The sequence below is a fragment of the Rhinoderma darwinii genome, chromosome 12 (assembly GCF_050947455.1).
Source record: "Rhinoderma darwinii isolate aRhiDar2 chromosome 12, aRhiDar2.hap1, whole genome shotgun sequence".
Lineage (NCBI taxonomy): Eukaryota > Metazoa > Chordata > Amphibia > Anura > Rhinodermatidae > Rhinoderma > Rhinoderma darwinii.
In genome coordinates, this window is record NC_134698.1 from 86,080,935 (window position 1) to 86,102,797 (window position 21,863).

Below are 21,863 nucleotides of genomic sequence, written 5' to 3' on the forward strand. Positions count from 1 at the left end.
GTACTGTAATATAATATAATGTTCTCACCAGATAGTGTTATAATGTACTGTAATATAATATAATGTTCTCTCACCAGATAGTGTTATAATGTACTGTAATATAATATAATGTTCTCACCAGATACAGTGTTATAATGTACTGTAATATAATATAATGTACTCACCAGATACAGTGTTATAATGTACTGTAATATAATATAATGTTCTCTCACCAGATACAGTGTTATAATGTACTGTAATATAATATAATGTTCTCACCAGATACAGCGTTATAATGTACTGTAATATAATATAATGTTCTCTCACCAGATACACAGTGTTATAATGTACTGTAATATAATATAATGTTCTCTCACCAGATAGTGTTATAATGTACTGTAATATAATATAATGTTCTCACCAGATACAGCGTTATAATGTACTGTAATATAATATAATGTTCTCACCAGATACAGTGTTATAATGTACTGTAATATAATATAATGTTCTCTCACCAGATACAGTGTTATAATGTACTGTAATATAATATAATGTTCTCACCAGATACAGCGTTATAATGTACTGTAATATAATATAATGTTCTCTCACCAGATACAGTATTATAATGTACTGTAATATAATATAATGTTCTCTCACCAGATACAGTGTTATAATGTACTGTAATATAATATAATGTTCTCACCAGATACAGTGTTATAATGTACTGTAATATAATATAATGTTCTCACCAGATACACAGTGTTATAATGTACTGTAATATAATATAATGTTCTCACCAGATACAGTGTTATAATGTACTGTAATATAATATAATGTTCTCACCAGATACACAGTGTTATAATGTACTGTAATATAATATAATGTTCTCACCAGATACAGTGTTATAATGTACTGTAATATAATATAATGTTCTCTCACCAGATACAGTGTTATAATGTACTGTAATATAATATAATGTTCTCACCAGATACAGTGTTATAATGTACTGTAATATAATATAATATAATGTTCTCTCACTAGATACAGTGTTATAATGTACTGTAATATAATATAATGTTCTCACCAGATACAGTGTTATAATGTACTGTAATATAATATAATGTTCTCTCACCAGATACAGTGTTATAATGTACTGTAATATAATATAATGTTCTCACCAGATACAGTGTTATAATGTACTGTAATATAATATAATGTTCTCTCACCAGATACACAGTGTTATAATGTACTGTAATATAATATAATGTTCTCTCACCAGATACAGTGTTATAATGTACTGTAATATAATATAATGTTCTCACCAGATACAGTGTTATAATGTACTGTAATATAATATAATGTTCTCACCAGATACAGTGTTATAATGTACTGTAATATAATATAATGTTCTCACCAGATACAGCGTTATAATGTACTGTAATATAATATAATGTTCTCACCAGATACAGTGTTATAATGTACTGTAATATAATATAATGTTCTCACCAGATAAAGTGTTATAATGTACTGTAATATAATATAATGTTCTCACCAGATACAGTGTTATAATGTACTGTAATATAATATAATGTTCTCTCACCAGATATAGTGTTATAATGTACTGTAATATAATATAATGTTCTCTCACCAGATACAGTGTTATAATGTACTGTAATATAATATAATGTTCTCACCAGATACAGTGTTATAATGTACTGTAATATAATATAATGTTCTCACCAGATACAGTGTTATAATGTACTGTAATATAATATAATGTTCTCTCACCAGATACAGTGTTATAATGTACTGTAATATAATATAATGTTCTCACCAGATACAGTGTTATAATGTACTGTAATATAATATAATGTTCTCACCAGATAAAGTGTTATAATGTACTGTAATATAATATAATGTTCTCACCAGATACAGTGTTATAATGTACTGTAATATAATATAATGTTCTCTCACCAGATATAGTGTTATAATGTACTGTAATATAATATAATGTTCTCACCAGATACAGCGTTATAATGTACTGTAATATAATATAATGTTCTCACCAGATACAGTGTTATAATGTACTGTAATATAATATAATGTTCTCACCAGATACAGTGTTATAATGTACTGTAATATAATATAATGTTCTCACCAGATACAGTGTTATAATGTACTGTAATATAATATAATGTTCTCACCAGATACAGTGTTATAATGTACTGTAATATAATATAATGTTCTCACCAGATACAGTGTTATAATGTACTGTAATATAATATAATGTTCTCACCAGATACAGTGTTATAATGTACTGTAATATAATATAATGTTCTCTCACCAGATACAGTGTTATAATGTACTGTAATATAATATAATGTTCTCACCAGATACAGTGTTATAATGTACTGTAATATAATATAATGTTCTCTCACCAGATACAGTGTTATAATGTACTGTAATATAATATAATGTTCTCACCAGATACAGTGTTATAATGTACTGTAATATAATATAATGTTCTCACCAGATACAGTGTTATAATGTACTGTAATATAATATAATGTTCTCACCAGATACACAGTGTTATAATGTACTGTAATATAATATAATGTTCTCTCACCAGATACAGTGTTATAATGTACTGTAATATAATATAATGTTCTCTCACCAGATACAGTGTTATAATGTACTGTAATATAATATAATGTTCTCACCAGATACAGTGTTATAATGTACTGTAATATAATATAATGTTCTCACCAGATACAGTGTTATAATGTACTGTAATATAATATAATGTTCTCACCAGATACAGCGTTATAATGTACTGTAATATAATATAATGTTCTCACCAGATACAGCGTTATAATGTACTGTAATATAATATAATGTTCTCACCAGATACAGTGTTATAATGTACTGTAATATAATATAATGTTCTCTCACCAGATAGTGTTATAATGTACTGTAATATAATATAATGTTCTCTCACCAGATACACAGTGTTATAATGTACTGTAATATAATATAATGTTCTCACCAGATACAGTGTTATAATGTACTGTAATATAATATAATGTTCTCTCACCAGATACAGCGTTATAATGTACTGTAATATAATATAATGTTCTCTCACCAGATACAGCGTTATAATGTACTGTAATATAATATAATGTTCTCACCAGATACAGTGTTATAATGTACTGTAATATAATATAATGTTCTCACCAGATACAGTGTTATAATGTACTGTAATATAATATAATGTTCTCTCACCAGATACAGTGTTATAATGTACTGTAATATAATATAATGTTCTCTCACCAGATACAGTGTTATAATGTACTGTAATATAATATAATGTTCTCTCACCAGATACAGCGTTATAATGTACTGTAATATAATATAATGTTCTCACCAGATACACAGTGTTATAATGTACTGTAATATAATATAATGTTCTCACCAGATACAGTGTTATAATGTACTGTAATATAATATAATGTTCTCTCACCAGATACAGCGTTATAATGTACTGTAATATAATATAATGTACTCACCAGATACAGTGTTATAATGTACTGTAATATAATATAATGTACTCACCAGATACAGTGTTATAATGTACTGTAATATAATATAATGTTCTCTCACCAGATACAGTGTTATAATGTACTGTAATATAATATAATGTTCTCTCACCAGATACAGTGTTATAATGTACTGTAATATAATATAATGTTCTCTCACCAGATACAGTGTTATAATGTACTGTAATATAATATAATGTTCTCACCAGATACAGTGTTATAATGTACTGTAATATAATATAATGTTCTCACCAGATACACAGTGTTATAATGTACTGTAATATAATATAATGTTCTCTCACCAGATACAGTGTTATAATGTACTGTAATATAATATAATGTTCTCACCAGATACAGTGTTATAATGTACTGTAATATAATATAATGTTCTCACCAGATAGTGTTATAATGTACTGTAATATAATATAATGTTCTCTCACCAGATAGTGTTATAATGTACTGTAATATAATATAATGTTCTCTCACCAGATACAGCGTTATAATGTACTGTAATATAATATAATGTTCTCACCAGATACAGTGTTATAATGTACTGTAATATAATATAATGTTCTCTCACCAGATACAGTGTTATAATGTACTGTAATATAATATAATGTTCTCTCACCAGATACAGTGTTATAATGTACTGTAATATAATATAATGTTCTCACCAGATACAGTGTTATAATGTACTGTAATATAATATAATGTTCTCTCACCAGATAGTGTTATAATGTACTGTAATATAATATAATGTTCTCTCACCAGATACAGTGTTATAATGTACTGTAATATAATATAATGTTCTCTCACCAGATACAGTGTTATAATGTACTGTAATATAATATAATGTTCTCTCACCAGATACAGTGTTATAATGTACTGTAATATAATATAATGTTCTCTCACCAGATACAGTGTTATAATGTACTGTAATATAATATAATGTTCTCTCACCAGATACAGTGTTATAATGTACTGTAATATAATATAATGTTCTCACCAGATACAGTGTTATAATGTACTGTAATATAATATAATGTTCTCTCACCAGATACAGCGTTATAATGTACTGTAATATAATATAATGTTCTCACCAGATACAGTGTTATAATGTACTGTAATATAATATAATGTTCTCACCAGATACAGCGTTATAATGTACTGTAATATAATATAATGTTCTCACCAGATACAGTGTTATAATGTACTGTAATATAATATAATGTTCTCACCAGATACAGTGTTATAATGTACTGTAATATAATATAATCTTCTCACCAGATACAGTGTTATAATGTACTGTAATATAATATAATCTTCTCTCACCAGATACAGTGTTATAATGTACTGTAATATAATATAATGTTCTCACCAGATACAGTGTTATAATGTACTGTAATATAATATAATGTTCTCTCACCAGATATACAGTGTTATAATGTACTGTAATATAATATAATGTTCTCTCACCAGATACAGTGTTATAATGTACTGTAATATAATATAATGTTCTCACCAGATACACAGTGTTATAATGTACTGTAATATAATATAATGTTCTCTCTCCAGATACAGTGTTATAATGTACTGTAATATAATATAATGTTCTCACCAGATACACAGTGTTATAATGTACTGTAATATAATATAATGTTCTCACCAGATACAGTGTTATAATGTACTGTAATATAATATAATGTTCTCACCAGATATAGTGTTATAATGTACTGTAATATAATATAATGTTCTCACCAGATACAGCGTTATAATGTACTGTAATATAATATAATATAATGTTCTCTCACCAGATACAGTGTTATAATGTACTGTAATATAATATAATGTTCTCACCAGATAGTGTTATAATGTACTATAATATAATGTTCTCACCAGATACACAGTGTTATAATGTACTGTAATATAATATAATGTTCTCACCAGATACAGTGTTATAATGTACTGTAATATAATATAATGTTCTCACCAGATACAGTGTTATAATGTACTGTAATATAATATAATGTTCTCTCACCAGATACAGTGTTATAATGTACTGTAATATAATATAATGTTCTCTCACCAGATACAGTGTTATAATGTACTGTAATATAATATAATGTTCTCTCCAGATACAGTGTTATAATGTACTGTAATATAATATAATGTTCTCACCAGATACAGTGTTATAATGTACTGTAATATAATATAATGTTCTCTCACCAGATACACAGTGTTATAATGTACTGTAATATAATATAATGTTCTCTCACCAGATAGTGTTATAATGTACTGTAATATAATATAATGTTCTCTCACCAGATACAGTGTTATAATGTACTGTAATATAATATAATGTTCTCACCAGATACAGTGTTATAATGTACTGTAATATAATGTTCTCACCAGATACAGTGTTATAATGTACTGTAATATAATATAATGTTCTCACCAGATACAGTGTTATAATGTACTGTAATATAATATAATGTTCTCTCACCAGATACAGTGTTATAATGTACTGTAATATAATATAATGTTCTCTCACCAGATAGTGTTATAATGTACTGTAATATAATATAATGTTCTCACCAGATACAGTGTTATAATGTACTGTAATATAATATAATGTTCTCTCACCAGATACACAGTGTTATAATGTACTGTAATATAATATAATGTCCTCTCACCAGATACAGTGTTATAATGTACTGTAATATAATATAATGTCCTCTCACCAGATACAGTATTATAATGTACTGTAATATAATATAATGTCCTCTCACCAGATACAGTGTTATAATGTACTGTAATATAATATAATGTTCTCACCAGATACAGTGTTATAATGTACTGTAATATAATATAATGTTCTCACCAGATACAGCGTTATAATGTACTGTAATATAATATAATGTTCTCACCAGATACAGTGTTATAATGTACTGTAATATAATATAATGTTCTCTCACCAGATACAGTGTTATAATGTACTGTAATATAATATAATGTTCTCACCAGATACAGTGTTATAATGTACTGTAATATAATATAATGTTCTCTCCAGATACAGTGTTATAATGTACTGTAATATAATATAATGTTCTCACCAGATACACAGTGTTATAATGTACTGTAATATAATATAATGTTCTCACCAGATACAGTGTTATAATGTACTGTAATATAATATAATGTTCTCACCAGATACAGTGTTATAATGTACTGTAATATAATATAATGTTCTCACCAGATACAGTGTTATAATGTACTGTAATATAATATAATGTTCTCACCAGATACAGTGTTATAATGTACTGTAATATAATATAATGTTCTCACCAGATACAGTGTTATAATGTACTGTAATATAATATAATGTTCTCTCACCAGATAGTGTTATAATGTACTGTAATATAATATAATGTACTCACCAGATACAGTGTTATAATGTACTGTAATATAATATAATGTTCTCTCACCAGATAGTGTTATAATGTACTGTAATATAATATAATGTTCTCACCAGATACAGTGTTATAATGTACTGTAATATAATATAATGTTCTCTCACCAGATAGTGTTATAATGTACTGTAATATAATATAATGTTCTCTCACCAGATAGTGTTATAATGTACTGTAATATAATATAATGTTCTCACCAGATACAGTGTTATAATGTACTGTAATATAATATAATGTCCTCTCACCAGATACAGTGTTATAATGTACTGTAATATAATATAATGTCCTCTCACCAGATACAGTGTTATAATGTACTGTAATATAATGTAATGTTCTCTCACCAGATACAGTGTTATAATGTACTGTAATATAATATAATGTTCTCTCACCAGATACAGTGTTATAATGTACTGTAATATAATATAATGTTCTCTCACCAGATACAGTGTTATAATGTACTGTAATATAATATAATGTTCTCTCACCAGATACAGTGTTATAATGTACTGTAATATAATATAATGTCCTCTCACCAGATATAGTGTTATAATGTACTGTAATATAATATAATGTTCTCACCAGATACAGTGTTATAATGTACTGTAATATAATATAATGTTCTCACCAGATACAGTGTTATAATGTACTGTAATATAATATAATGTTCTCACCAGATACAGTGTTATAATGTACTGTAATATAATATAATGTACTCACCAGATACAGTGTTATAATGTACTGTAATATAATATAATGTTCTCTCACCAGATACAGTGTTATAATGTACTGTAATATAATATAATGTCCTCTCACCAGATACAGTGTTATAATGTACTGTAATATAATATAATGTCCTCTCACCAGATACAGTGTTATAATGTACTGTAATATAATATAATGTTCTCTCACCAGATACAGCGTTATAATGTGCTGTAATATAATATAATGTTCTCACCAGATACAGTGTTATAATGTACTGTAATATAATATAATGTTCTCACCAGATACAGTGTTATAATGTACTGTAATATAATATAATGTTCTCACCAGATACAGTGTTATAATGTACTGTAATATAATATAATGTACTCACCAGATACAGTGTTATAATGTACTGTAATATAATATAATGTTCTCTCACCAGATACAGTGTTATAATGTACTGTAATATAATATAATGTTCTCTCACCAGATACAGTGTTATAATGTACTGTAATATAATATAATGTCCTCTCACCAGATACAGTGTTATAATGTACTGTAATATAATATAATGTCCTCTCACCAGATACAGTGTTATAATGTACTGTAATATAATGTAATGTTCTCTCACCAGATACAGTGTTATAATGTACTGTAATATAATATAATGTTCTCACCAGATACAGTGTTATAATGTACTGTAATATAATATAATGTACTCACCAGATACAGTGTTATAATGTACTGTAATATAATATAATGTTCTCTCACCAGATACAGTGTTATAATGTACTGTAATATAATATAATGTTCTCACCAGATACAGTGTTATAATGTACTGTAATATAATATAATGTACTCACCAGATACAGTGTTATAATGTACTGTAATATAATATAATGTTCTCTCACCAGATAGTGTTATAATGTACTGTAATATAATATAATATAATGTTCTCTCACCAGATACAGTGTTATAATGTACTGTAATATAATATAATGTTCTCACCAGATACAGTGTTATAATGTACTGTAATATAATATAATGTTCTCACCAGATACACAGTGTTATAATGTACTGTAATATAATATAATGTTCTCACCAGATATACAGCGTTATAATGTACTGTAATATAATATAATGTTCTCACCAGATACAGTGTTATAATGTACTGTAATATAATATAATGTCCTCTCACCAGATACAGTGTTATAATGTACTGTAATATAATATAATGTCCTCTCACCAGATACAGTGTTATAATGTACTGTAATATAATGTAATGTTCTCTCACCAGATACAGTGTTATAATGTACTGTAATATAATATAATGTTCTCACCAGATACAGTGTTATAATGTACTGTAATATAATATAATGTTCTCTCACCAGATACAGTGTTATAATGTACTGTAATATAATATAATGTTCTCACCAGATACAGTGTTATAATGTACTGTAATATAATATAATGTCCTCTCACCAGATACAGTGTTATAATGTACTGTAATATAATATAATGTCCTCTCACCAGATACAGTGTTATAATGTACTGTAATATAATGTAATGTTCTCTCACCAGATACAGTGTTATAATGTACTGTAATATAATATAATGTTCTCACCAGATACAGTGTTATAATGTACTGTAATATAATATAATGTTCTCTCACCAGATACAGTGTTATAATGTACTGTAATATAATATAATGTTCTCTCACCAGATACAGTGTTATAATGTACTGTAATATAATATAATGTTCTCACCAGATACAGCGTTATAATGTACTGTAATATAATATAATGTTCTCACCAGATACACAGTGTTATAATGTACTGTAATATAATATAATGTTCTCACCAGATACACAGTGTTATAATGTACTGTAATATAATATAATGTTCTCACCAGATATACAGCGTTATAATGTACTGTAATATAATATAATGTTCTCACCAGATACAGTGTTATAATGTACTGTAATATAATATAATGTTCTCACCAGATACACAGTGTTATAATGTACTGTAATATAATATAATGTTCTCACCAGATATACAGCGTTATAATGTACTGTAATATAATATAATGTTCTCACCAGATACAGTGTTATAATGTACTGTAATATAATATAATGTTCTCTCACCAGATACAGTGTTATAATGTACTGTAATATAATATAATGTTCTCTCACCAGATACAGCGTTATAATGTACTGTAATATAATATAATGTTCTCTCACCAGATACAGTGTTATAATGTACTGTAATATAATATAATGTTCTCTCACCAGATACAGTGTTATAATGTACTGTAATATAATATAATGTTCTCTCACCAGATACAGTGTTATAATGTACTGTAATATAATATAATGTTCTCTCACCAGATACAGTGTTATAATGTACTGTAATATAATATAATGTTCTCTCACCAGATACAGTGTTATAATGTACTGTAATATAATATAATGTTCTCTCACCAGATACAGTGTTATAATGTACTGTAATATAATATAATGTTCTCACCAGATACAGCGTTATAATGTACTGTAATATAATATAATGTTCTCTCACCAGATACAGTGTTATAATGTACTGTAATATAATATAATGTTCTCTCACCAGATACAGTGTTATAATGTACTGTAATATAATATAATGTTCTCTCACCAGATACAGTGTTATAATGTACTGTAATATAATATAATGTTCTCACCAGATACAGTGTTATAATGTACTGTAATATAATATAATGTTCTCACCAGATACAATGTTATAATGTACTGTAATATAATATAATGTTCTCTCACCAGATCCAGCGTTATAATGTACTGTAATATAATATAATGTTCTCACCAGATACAGTGTTATAATGTACTGTAATATAATATAATGTTCTCACCAGATACAGTGTTATAATGTACTGTAATATAATATAATGTTCTCTCACCAGATACAGCGTTATAATGTACTGTAATATAATATAATATAATGTTCTCTCACCAGATACAGTGTTATAATGTACTGTAATATAATGTTCTCACCAGATACAGTGTTATAATGTACTGTAATATAATATAATGTTCTCACCAGATACAGTGTTATAATGTACTGTAATATAATATAATGTTCTCACCAGATACAGTGTTATAATGTACTGTAATATAATATAATGTTCTCTCACCAGATACAGTGTTATAATGTACTGTAATATAATATAATCTTCTCTCACCAGATACAGTGTTATAATGTACTGTAATATAATATAATGTTCTCTCACCAGATACAGTGTTATAATGTACTGTAATATAATATAATGTTCTCACCAGATACAGCGTTATAATGTACTGTAATATAATATAATCTTCTCTCACCAGATACAGTGTTATAATGTACTGTAATATAATATAATGTTCTCTCACCAGATACAGTGTTATAATGTACTGTAATATAATATAATGTTCTCTCACCAGATACAGTATTATAATGTACTGTAATATAATATAATGTCCTCTCACCAGATACAGTGTTATAATGTACTGTAATATAATATAATGTTCTCTCACCAGATACAGTGTTATAATGTACTGTAATATAATATAATGTTCTCACCAGATACAGTGTTATAATGTACTGTAATATAATATAATGTTCTCACCAGATACAGTGTTATAATGTACTGTAATATAATATAATGTTCTCACCAGATACAGTGTTATAATGTACTGTAATATAATATAATGTTCTCTCCAGATATAGTGTTATAATGTACTGTAATATAATATAATGTTCTCACCAGATACAGCGTTATAATGTACTGTAATATAATATAATGTTCTCTCACCAGATAGTGTTATAATGTACTGTAATATAATATAATGTTCTCACCAGATACAGCGTTATAATGTACTGTAATATAATATAATGTTCTCTCACCAGATACAGTGTTATAATGTACTGTAATATAATATAATGTTCTCTCACCAGATACAGTGTTATAATGTACTGTAATATAATATAATGTTCTCTCACCAGATACAGTGTTATAATGTACTGTAATATAATATAATGTTCTCTCACCAGATAGTGTTATAATGTACTGTAATATAATGTTCTCTCACCAGATACAGTGTTATAATGTACTGTAATATAATATAATGTTCTCACCAGATACAGTGTTATAATGTACTGTAATATAATATAATGTTCTCTCACCGGATACAGTGTTATAATGTACTGTAATATAATATAATGTTCTCACCAGATACAGTGTTATAATGTACTGTAATATAATATAATGTTCTCACCAGATACAGTGTTATAATGTACTGTAATATAATATAATGTTCTCACCAGATACAGTGTTATAATGTACTGTAATATAATATAATGTTCTCTCACCAGATACAGTGTTATAATGTACTGTAATATAATATAATGTTCTCTCACCAGATACAGTGTTATAATGTACTGTAATATAATATAATGTTCTCTCACCAGATACAGTGTTATAATGTACTGTAATATAATATAATGTTCTCACCAGATACAGTGTTATAATGTACTGTAATATAATATAATGTTCTCACCAGATACACAGTGTTATAATGTACTGTAATATAATATAATGTTCTCACCAGATACAGTGTTATAATGTACTGTAATATAATATAATGTTCTCACCAGATAGTGTTATAATGTACTGTAATATAATATAATGTTCTCTCACCAGATACAGTGTTATAATGTACTGTAATATAATATAATGTTCTCACCAGATACAGTGTTATAATGTACTGTAATATAATATAATGTTCTCTCACCAGATACAGTGTTATAATGTACTGTAATATAATGTAATGTTCTCTCACCAGATACAGTGTTATAATGTACTGTAATATAATATAATGTTCTCTCACCAGATACAGTGTTATAATGTACTGTAATATAATATAATGTTCTCTCACCAGATACAGTGTTATAATGTACTGTAATATAATATAATGTTCTCACCAGATACAGTGTTATAATGTACTGTAATATAATATAATGTTCTCACCAGATACACAGTGTTATAATGTACTGTAATATAATATAATGTTCTCTCACCAGATACACAGTGTTATAATGTACTGTAATATAATATAATGTTCTCACCAGATACAGTGTTATAATGTACTGTAATATAATATAATGTTCTCACCAGATACAGTGTTATAATGTACTGTAATATAATGTAATGTTCTCTCACCAGATACAGTGTTATAATGTACTGTAATATAATATAATGTTCTCTCACCAGATACAGTGTTATAATGTACTGTAATATAATATAATGTTCTCACCAGATACAGTGTTATAATGTACTGTAATATAATGTACTCACCAGATACAGTGTTATAATGTACTGTAATATAATATAATGTTCTCACCAGATACAGTGTTATAATGTACTGTAATATAATATAATGTTCTCTCACCAGATACAGCGTTATAATGTACTGTAATATAATATAATGTTCTCACCAGATAGTGTTATAATGTACTGTAATATAATATAATGTCCTCTCACTAGATACAGTGTTATAATGTACTGTAATATAATATAATGTTCTCACCAGATAGTGTTATAATGTACTGTAATATAATATAATGTTCTCTCACCAGATACAGTGTTATAATGTACTGTAATATAATATAATGTTCTCACCAGATACAGTGTTATAATGTACTGTAATATAATATAATGTTCTCACCAGATACAGTGTTATAATGTACTGTAATATAATATAATGTTCTCACCAGATACACAGTGTTATAATGTACTGTAATATAATATAATGTCCTCTCACTAGATACAGCGTTATAATGTACTGTAATATAATATAATGTACTCACCAGATACAGTGTTATAATGTACTGTAATATAATATAATGTACTGTAATATAATATAATGTTCTCTCACCAGATACAGTGTTATAATGTACTGTAATATAATATAATGTTCTCTCACCAGATACAGTGTTATAATGTACTGTAATATAATATAATGTTCTCTCACCAGATACAGTGTTATAATGTACTGTAATATAATGTAATGTTCTCTCACCAGATACAGTGTTATAATGTACTGTAATATAATATAATGTTCTCTCACCAGATACAGTGTTATAATGTACTGTAATATAATATAATGTTCTCTCACCAGATACAGTGTTATAATGTACTGTAATATAATATAATGTTCTCACCAGATACAGTGTTATAATGTACTGTAATATAATATAATGTTCTCACCAGATACAGTGTTATAATGTACTGTAATATAATATAATGTTCTCACCAGATACAGTGTTATAATGTACTGTAATATAATATAATGTTCTCACCAGATACAGTGTTATAATGTACTGTAATATAATATAATGTTCTCACCAGATACAGTGTTATAATGTACTGTAATATAATATAATGTTCTCACCAGATACAGTGTTATAATGTACTGTAATATAATATAATGTTCTCTCACCAGATACAGTGTTATAATGTACTGTAATATAATGTAATGTTCTCTCACCAGATACAGCGTTATAATGTACTGTAATATAATATAATGTTCTCTCACCAGATACAGTGTTATAATGTACTGTAATATAATATAATGTTCTCTCACCAGATACAGTGTTATAATGTACTGTAATATAATGTAATGTTCTCTCACCAGATACAGTGTTATAATGTACTGTAATATAATATAATGTTCTCTCACCAGATACAGTGTTATAATGTACTGTAATATAATATAATGTTCTCTCACCAGATACAGTGTTATAATGTACTGTAATATAATGTAATGTTCTCTCACCAGATACAGTGTTATAATGTACTGTAATATAATATAATGTTCTCTCACCAGATACAGTGTTATAATGTACTGTAATATAATATAATGTTCTCACCAGATACAGTGTTATAATGTACTGTAATATAATATAATGTTCTCACCAGATACAGTGTTATAATGTACTGTAATATAATATAATGTTCTCTCACCAGATACAATGTTATAATGTACTGTAATATAATATAATGTTCTCACCAGATACACAGTGTTATAATGTACTGTAATATAATATAATGTTCTCTCACCAGATACAGTGTTATAATGTACTGTAATATAATATAATGTTCTCACCAGATAGTGTTATAATGTACTGTAATATAATATAATGTTCTCTCACCAGATACAGTGTTATAATGTACTGTAATATAATATAATGTTCTCACCAGATAGTGTTATAATGTACTGTAATATAATATAATGTTCTCTCACCAGATACAGTGTTATAATGTACTGTAATATAATATAATATAATGTTCTCACCAGATACAGTGTTATAATGTACTGTAATATAATATAATGTTCTCTCACCAGATACAGTGTTATAATGTACTGTAATATAATGTAATGTTCTCTCACCAGATACAGTGTTATAATGTACTGTAATATAATATAATGTTCTCACCAGATACAGTGTTATAATGTACTGTAATATAATATAATGTTCTCACCAGATACAGTGTTATAATGTACTGTAATATAATATAATGTCCTCACCAGATACAGTGTTATAATGTACTGTAATATAATATAATGTTCTCTCACCAGATACAGTGTTATAATGTACTGTAATATAATATAATGTTCTCTCACCAGATACAGTGTTATAATGTACTGTAATATAATATAATGTTCTCTCACCAGATACAGTGTTATAATGTACTGTAATATAATATAATGTTCTCTCACCAGATACAGTGTTATAATGTACTGTAATATAATATAATGTTCTCACCAGATACAGTGTTATAATGTACTGTAATATAATATAATGTTCTCTCACCAGATAGTGTTATAATGTACTGTAATATAATATAATGTTCTCTCACCAGATACAGTGTTATAATGTACTGTAATATAATATAATGTTCTCTCACCAGATACAGTGTTATAATGTACTGTAATATAATATAATGTTCTCACCAGATACAGTGTTATAATGTACTGTAATATAATATAATGTTCTCACCAGATACAGTGTTATAATGTACTGTAATATAATATAATGTTCTCTCACCAGATACAGAGTTATAATGTACTGTAATATAATATAATGTTCTCACCAGATACAGTGTTATAATGTACTGTAATATAATATAATGTTCTCACCAGATACAGTGTTATAATGTACTGTAATATAATATAATGTTCTCACCAGATACAGTGTTATAATGTACTGTAATATAATATAATGTTCTCACCAGATACAGCGTTATAATGTACTGTAATATAATATAATGTTCTCTCACCAGATACAGTGTTATAATGTACTGTAATATAATATAATGTTCTCTCACCAGATACAGTGTTATAATGTACTGTAATATAATATAATGTTCTCACCAGATACAGTGTTATAATGTACTGTAATATAATATAATGTTCTCTCACCAGATACAGTGTTATAATGTACTGTAATATAATATAATGTTCTCTCACCAGATACAGTGTTATAATGTACTGTAATATAATATAATGTTCTCACCAGATACAGTGTTATAATGTACTGTAATATAATATAATGTTCTCTCACCAGATACAGCGTTATAATGTACTGTAATATAATATAATGTTCTCACCAGATATAGTGTTATAATGTACTGTAATATAATATAATGTTCTCACCAGATACAGTGTTATAATGTACTGTAATATAATATAATGTCCTCTCACCAGATACAGTGTTATAATGTACTGTAATATAATATAATGTTCTCACCAGATACAGTGTTATAATGTACTGTAATATAATATAATGTTCTCTCCAGATATAGTGTTATAATGTACTGTAATATAATATAATGTTCTCACCAGATATAGTGTTATAATGTACTGTAATATAATATAATGTTCTCACCAGATACAGTGTTATAATGTACTGTAATATAATATAATGTTCTCACCAGATACAGTGTTATAATGTACTGTAATATAATATAATGTTCTCTCCAGATATAGTGTTATAATGTACTGTAATATAATATAATGTTCTCACCAGATACAGCGTTATAATGTACTGTAATATAATATAATATAATGTTCTCTCACCAGATACAGTGTTATAATGTACTGTAATATAATATAATGTTCTCACCAGATACAGTGTTATAATGTACTGTAATATAATATAATATAATGTTCTCACCAGATACAGTGTTATAATGTACTGTAATATAATATAATATAATGTTCTCTCACCAGATACAGTGTTATAATGTACTGTAATATAATATAATGTTCTCACCAGATACAGTGTTATAATGTACTGTAATATAATATAATATAATGTTCTCTCACCAGATACAGTGTTATAATGTACTGTAATATAATATAATGTTCTCACCAGATACAGCGTTATAATGTACTGTAATATAATATAATATAATGTTCTCTCACCAGATACAGTGTTATAATGTACTGTAATATAATATAATGTTCTCTCACCAGATACAGTGTTATAATGTACTGTAATATAATATAATGTTCTCACCAGATACACAGTGTTATAATGTACTGTAATATAATATAATGTTCTCACCAGATACAGTGTTATAATGTACTGTAATATAATATAATGTTCTCTCACCAGATACAGCGTTATAATGTACTGTAATATAATATAATGTTCTCACCAGATACAGTGTTATAATGTACTGTAATATAATATAATGTTCTCACCAGATACAGTGTTATAATGTACTGTAATATAATATAATGTTCTCACCAGATACACAGTGTTATAATGTACTGTAATATAATATAATGTTCTCTCCAGATATAGTGTTATAATGTACTGTAATATAATATAATGTTCTCACCAGATACAGTGTTATAATGTACTGTAATATAATATAATGTACTCACCAGATACAGTGTTATAATGTACTGTAATATAATATAATGTCCTCTCACCAGATACAGTGTTATAATGTACTGTAATATAATATAATGTTCTCACCAGATACAGCGTTATAATGTACTGTAATATAATATAATGTTCTCACCAGATACAGCGTTATAATGTACTGTAATATAATATAATGTTCTCTCACCAGATACAGTGTTATAATGTACTGTAATATAATATAATGTTCTCTCACCAGATACACAGTGTTATAATGTACTGTAATATAATATAATGTTCTCACCAGATACAGTGTTATAATGTACTGTAATATAATATAATGTTCTCTCACCAGATACAGTGTTATAATGTACTGTAATATAATATAATGTTCTCACCAGATACAGCGTTATAATGTACTGTAATATAATATAATGTTCTCTCACCAGATACAGTGTTATAATGTACTGTAATATAATATAATGTTCTCTCACCAGATACAGTGTTATAATGTACTGTAATATAATATAATGTTCTCACCAGATAGTGTTATAATGTACTGTAATATAATATAATGTTCTCACCAGATACAGCGTTATAATGTACTGTAATATAATATAATGTTCTCTCACCAGATACAGTGTTATAATGTACTGTAATATAATATAATGTTCTCACCAGATACAGCGTTATAATGTACTGTAATATAATATAATGTTCTCACCAGATACAGTGTTATAATGTACTGTAATATAATATAATGTTCTCACCAGATATAGTGTTATAATGTACTGTAATATAATATAATGTTCTCACCAGATACAGTGTTATAATGTACTGTAATATAATATAATGTTCTCACCAGATACAGTGTTATAATGTACTGTAATATAATGTAATGTTCTCTCACCAGTGCCAGTTGTTGACATTGGTGGCGTCCGCCCTCTGCTCCACAATCCAGCGCGGATCTCCCTCTCCCCACTTGGCCATGCTGCCTCTCTGCCCGCCGTGTGTTCTGTCTCTGCCGCCGCACCCGCGGATGGTGGAAGTTACTAGAACAGCCTGGAAGCCGGCACGGCCAGGCTCCGCCCCCGACGTCATCACGTTGTCTACGCTATCGCCGCCATTTTCCTGGAGACAATAAAGCGTGAGTTACTATGACAATCACTATAAACCGCTCTTAGCTCCCTGGGGAAGGCTCCGGCGGCCATCTTACTTGTGGTTCAGCTGCCCTCATATGTGGATCTGAACAAAACATGACCCGCACCTGTAACAGCTTCACTAGATCCATAAGCACGTGATAACCACGTGAGAAAGCCGGGGAGCCCCGACCTGTGTGCCCCAGTGTCTGATCAGTGCATGCAGCCGGCGTGGTGTCACGTGTGACCGGTCCGTCCACTATCAGAGGCTTCTGGAAAGTTTATGCATAATAATAAATGATGAGCGACGGGTTATATACAGCTCCCATAGAGTGACATAATATTCTGCTACCTGCAGTCACCACTAGAGGGAGCCGGAGCGCACTACATGCAGATATATACAGCTCCCATAGAGTGACATAATATTCTGCCGCCTGCAATCACCACTAGGGTGAGCTCACTACATGCAGATATATACAGCTCCCATAGAGTGACATAATATTCTGCCGCCTGCAATCACCACTAGAGGGAGCCGGAGCGCACTACATGCAGATATATACAGCTCCCATAGAGTGACATAATATTCTGCTACCTGCAGTCACCACTAGAGGGAGCCGGAGCGCACTACATGCAGATATATACAGCTCCCATAGAGTGACATAATATTCTGCCGCCTGCAATCACCACTAGGGTGAGCTCACTACATGCAGATATATACAGCTCCCATAGAGTGACATAATATTCTGCCGCCTGCAATCACCACTAGAGGGAGCCGGAGCGCACTACATGCAGATATATACAGCTCCCATAGAGTGACATAATATTCTGCCGCCTGCAATCACCACTAGAGGGAGCCGGAGCGCACTACATGCAGATATATACAGCTCCCATAGAGTGACATAATATTCTGCTACCTGCAGTCACCACTGGAGGGAGCCGGAGTGCACTACATGCAGATATATACAGCTCCCATAGAGTGACATAATAATCTGCTACCTGCAATCACCACTAGGGGGAGCCGGAGCGCACTACATGCAGATATATACAGCTCCCATAGAGTGACATAATAATCTGCTACCTGCAGTCACCACTGGAGGGAGCCGGAGCGCACTACATGCAGATATATATACAGCTCCCATAGAGTGACATAATATTCTGCTACCTGCAGTCACCACTGGAGGGAGCCGGAGTGCACTACATGCAGATATATACAGCTCCCATAGAGTGACATAATAATCTGCTACCTGCAATCACCACTAGGGGGAGCCGGAGCGCACTACATGCAGATATATACAGCTCCCATAGAGTGACATAATATTCTGCTACCTGCAGTCACCACTGGAGGGAGCCCGAGCGCACTACATGCAGATATATATACAGCTCCCATAGAGTGACATAATATTTTGCTTCCTGCAGTCACCACTAGAGGGAGCCGGAGCGCACTACATGCAGATATTTACAGCTCCCATAGAGTGACATAATATTCTGCTACCTGCATCACCACTGGAGGGAGCCGGAGCGCACTACATGCAGATATATACAGCTCCCATAGAGTGACATAATATTCTCCTACCTGCAGTCACCACTAGAGGGAGCCGGAGCGCACTACATGCAGATATTTACAGCTCCCATAGAGTGACATAATATTCTGCTACCTGCAGTCACCACTGGAGGGAGCCGGATCGCACTACATGCAGATATATACAGCTCCCATAGAGTGACATAATATTCTGCTACCTGCAGTCACCACTGGAGGGAGCCGGAGTGCACTACATGCAGATATATACAGCTCCCATAGAGTGACATAATAATCTGCTACCTGCAGTCACCACTAGGGGGAGCCGGAGCGCACTACATGCAGATATATACAGCTCCCATAGAGTGACATAATAATCTGCTACCTGCAATCACCACTAGGGGGAGCCGGAGCGCACTACATGCAGATATATACAGCTCCCATAGAGTGACATAATATTCTGCTACCTGCAGTCACCACTGGAGGGAGCCCGAGCGCACTACATGCAGATATATATACAGCTCCCATAGAGTGACATAATATTTTGCTTCCTGCAGTCACCACTAGAGGGAGCCGGAGCGCACTACATGCAGATATTTACAGCTCCCATAGAGTGACATAACATTCTGCTGCCTGCAGCCACCACTAGGGGGAGCTCACTACATATAGATTTATACAGCTCCTATAGAGTTACAGGATAACATTCTGCTGCCTGCAGTCACCTCTAGGGGGAGCTCACTACATATAGATTTATACAGCTCCTATAGTTCCATAACATTCTGCTGCCTGCAGCCACCACTAGGGGGAGCTCACTACATGCAGATATATACAGCTCCCATAGAGTGACATATTATTCTGCTGCCTGCAGTCACCACTGGAGGGAGCCGGAGCGCACTACATGCAGATATATACAGCTCCCATATATTGACATAATATTCTGCTACCTGCAGTCACCACTGGAGGGAGCCGGAGCTCACTACATGCAGATATATACAGCTCCCATAGAGTGACATATTATTCTGCTGCCTGCAGTCACCACTAGAGGGGGCCGGAGCGCACTACATGCAGATATATACAGCTCCCATAGAGTGAAATAATATTCTGCTGCCTGCAGTCACCACTAGGGGGAGCTCACTACATGCAGATATACACAGCTCCCATAGAGTGACATATTATTCTGCTACCTGCAGTCACTACTAGAGGGAGCCGGAGCGCACTACATGCAGATATATACAGCTCCCATAGAGTGAAATAATATTCTGCTGCCTGCAGTCACCACTGGAGGGAGCCGGAGCGCACTACATGCAGATATATACAGCTCCCATAGAGTGACATAATATTCTGCTACCTGCAGTCACCACTGGAGGGAGCCGGAGTGCACTACATGCAGATATATACAGCTCCCATAGAGTGACATAATAATCTGCTACCTGCAGTCACCACTAGGGGGAGCCGGAGCGCACTACATGCAGATATATACAGCTCCCATAGAG

General features: G+C 30.2%; 1 protein-coding gene across 1 annotated transcript in view; it reads right to left on the bottom strand.

The window, feature by feature from the left end:
- The window catches only part of AHSA1 (activator of HSP90 ATPase activity 1), a 39,896-nt gene that overhangs the window by 7,371 nt on the left and 10,662 nt on the right, over positions 1 to 21,863 (bottom strand). Inside the window, exon 2 of the mRNA XM_075844494.1 lies at positions 18,626 to 18,846. Coding sequence (XP_075700609.1) covers positions 18,626 to 18,816 — 191 coding nt within the window. The 5' untranslated portion in view covers positions 18,817 to 18,846. The remainder of the gene's footprint in view (positions 1 to 18,625; positions 18,847 to 21,863) is intronic.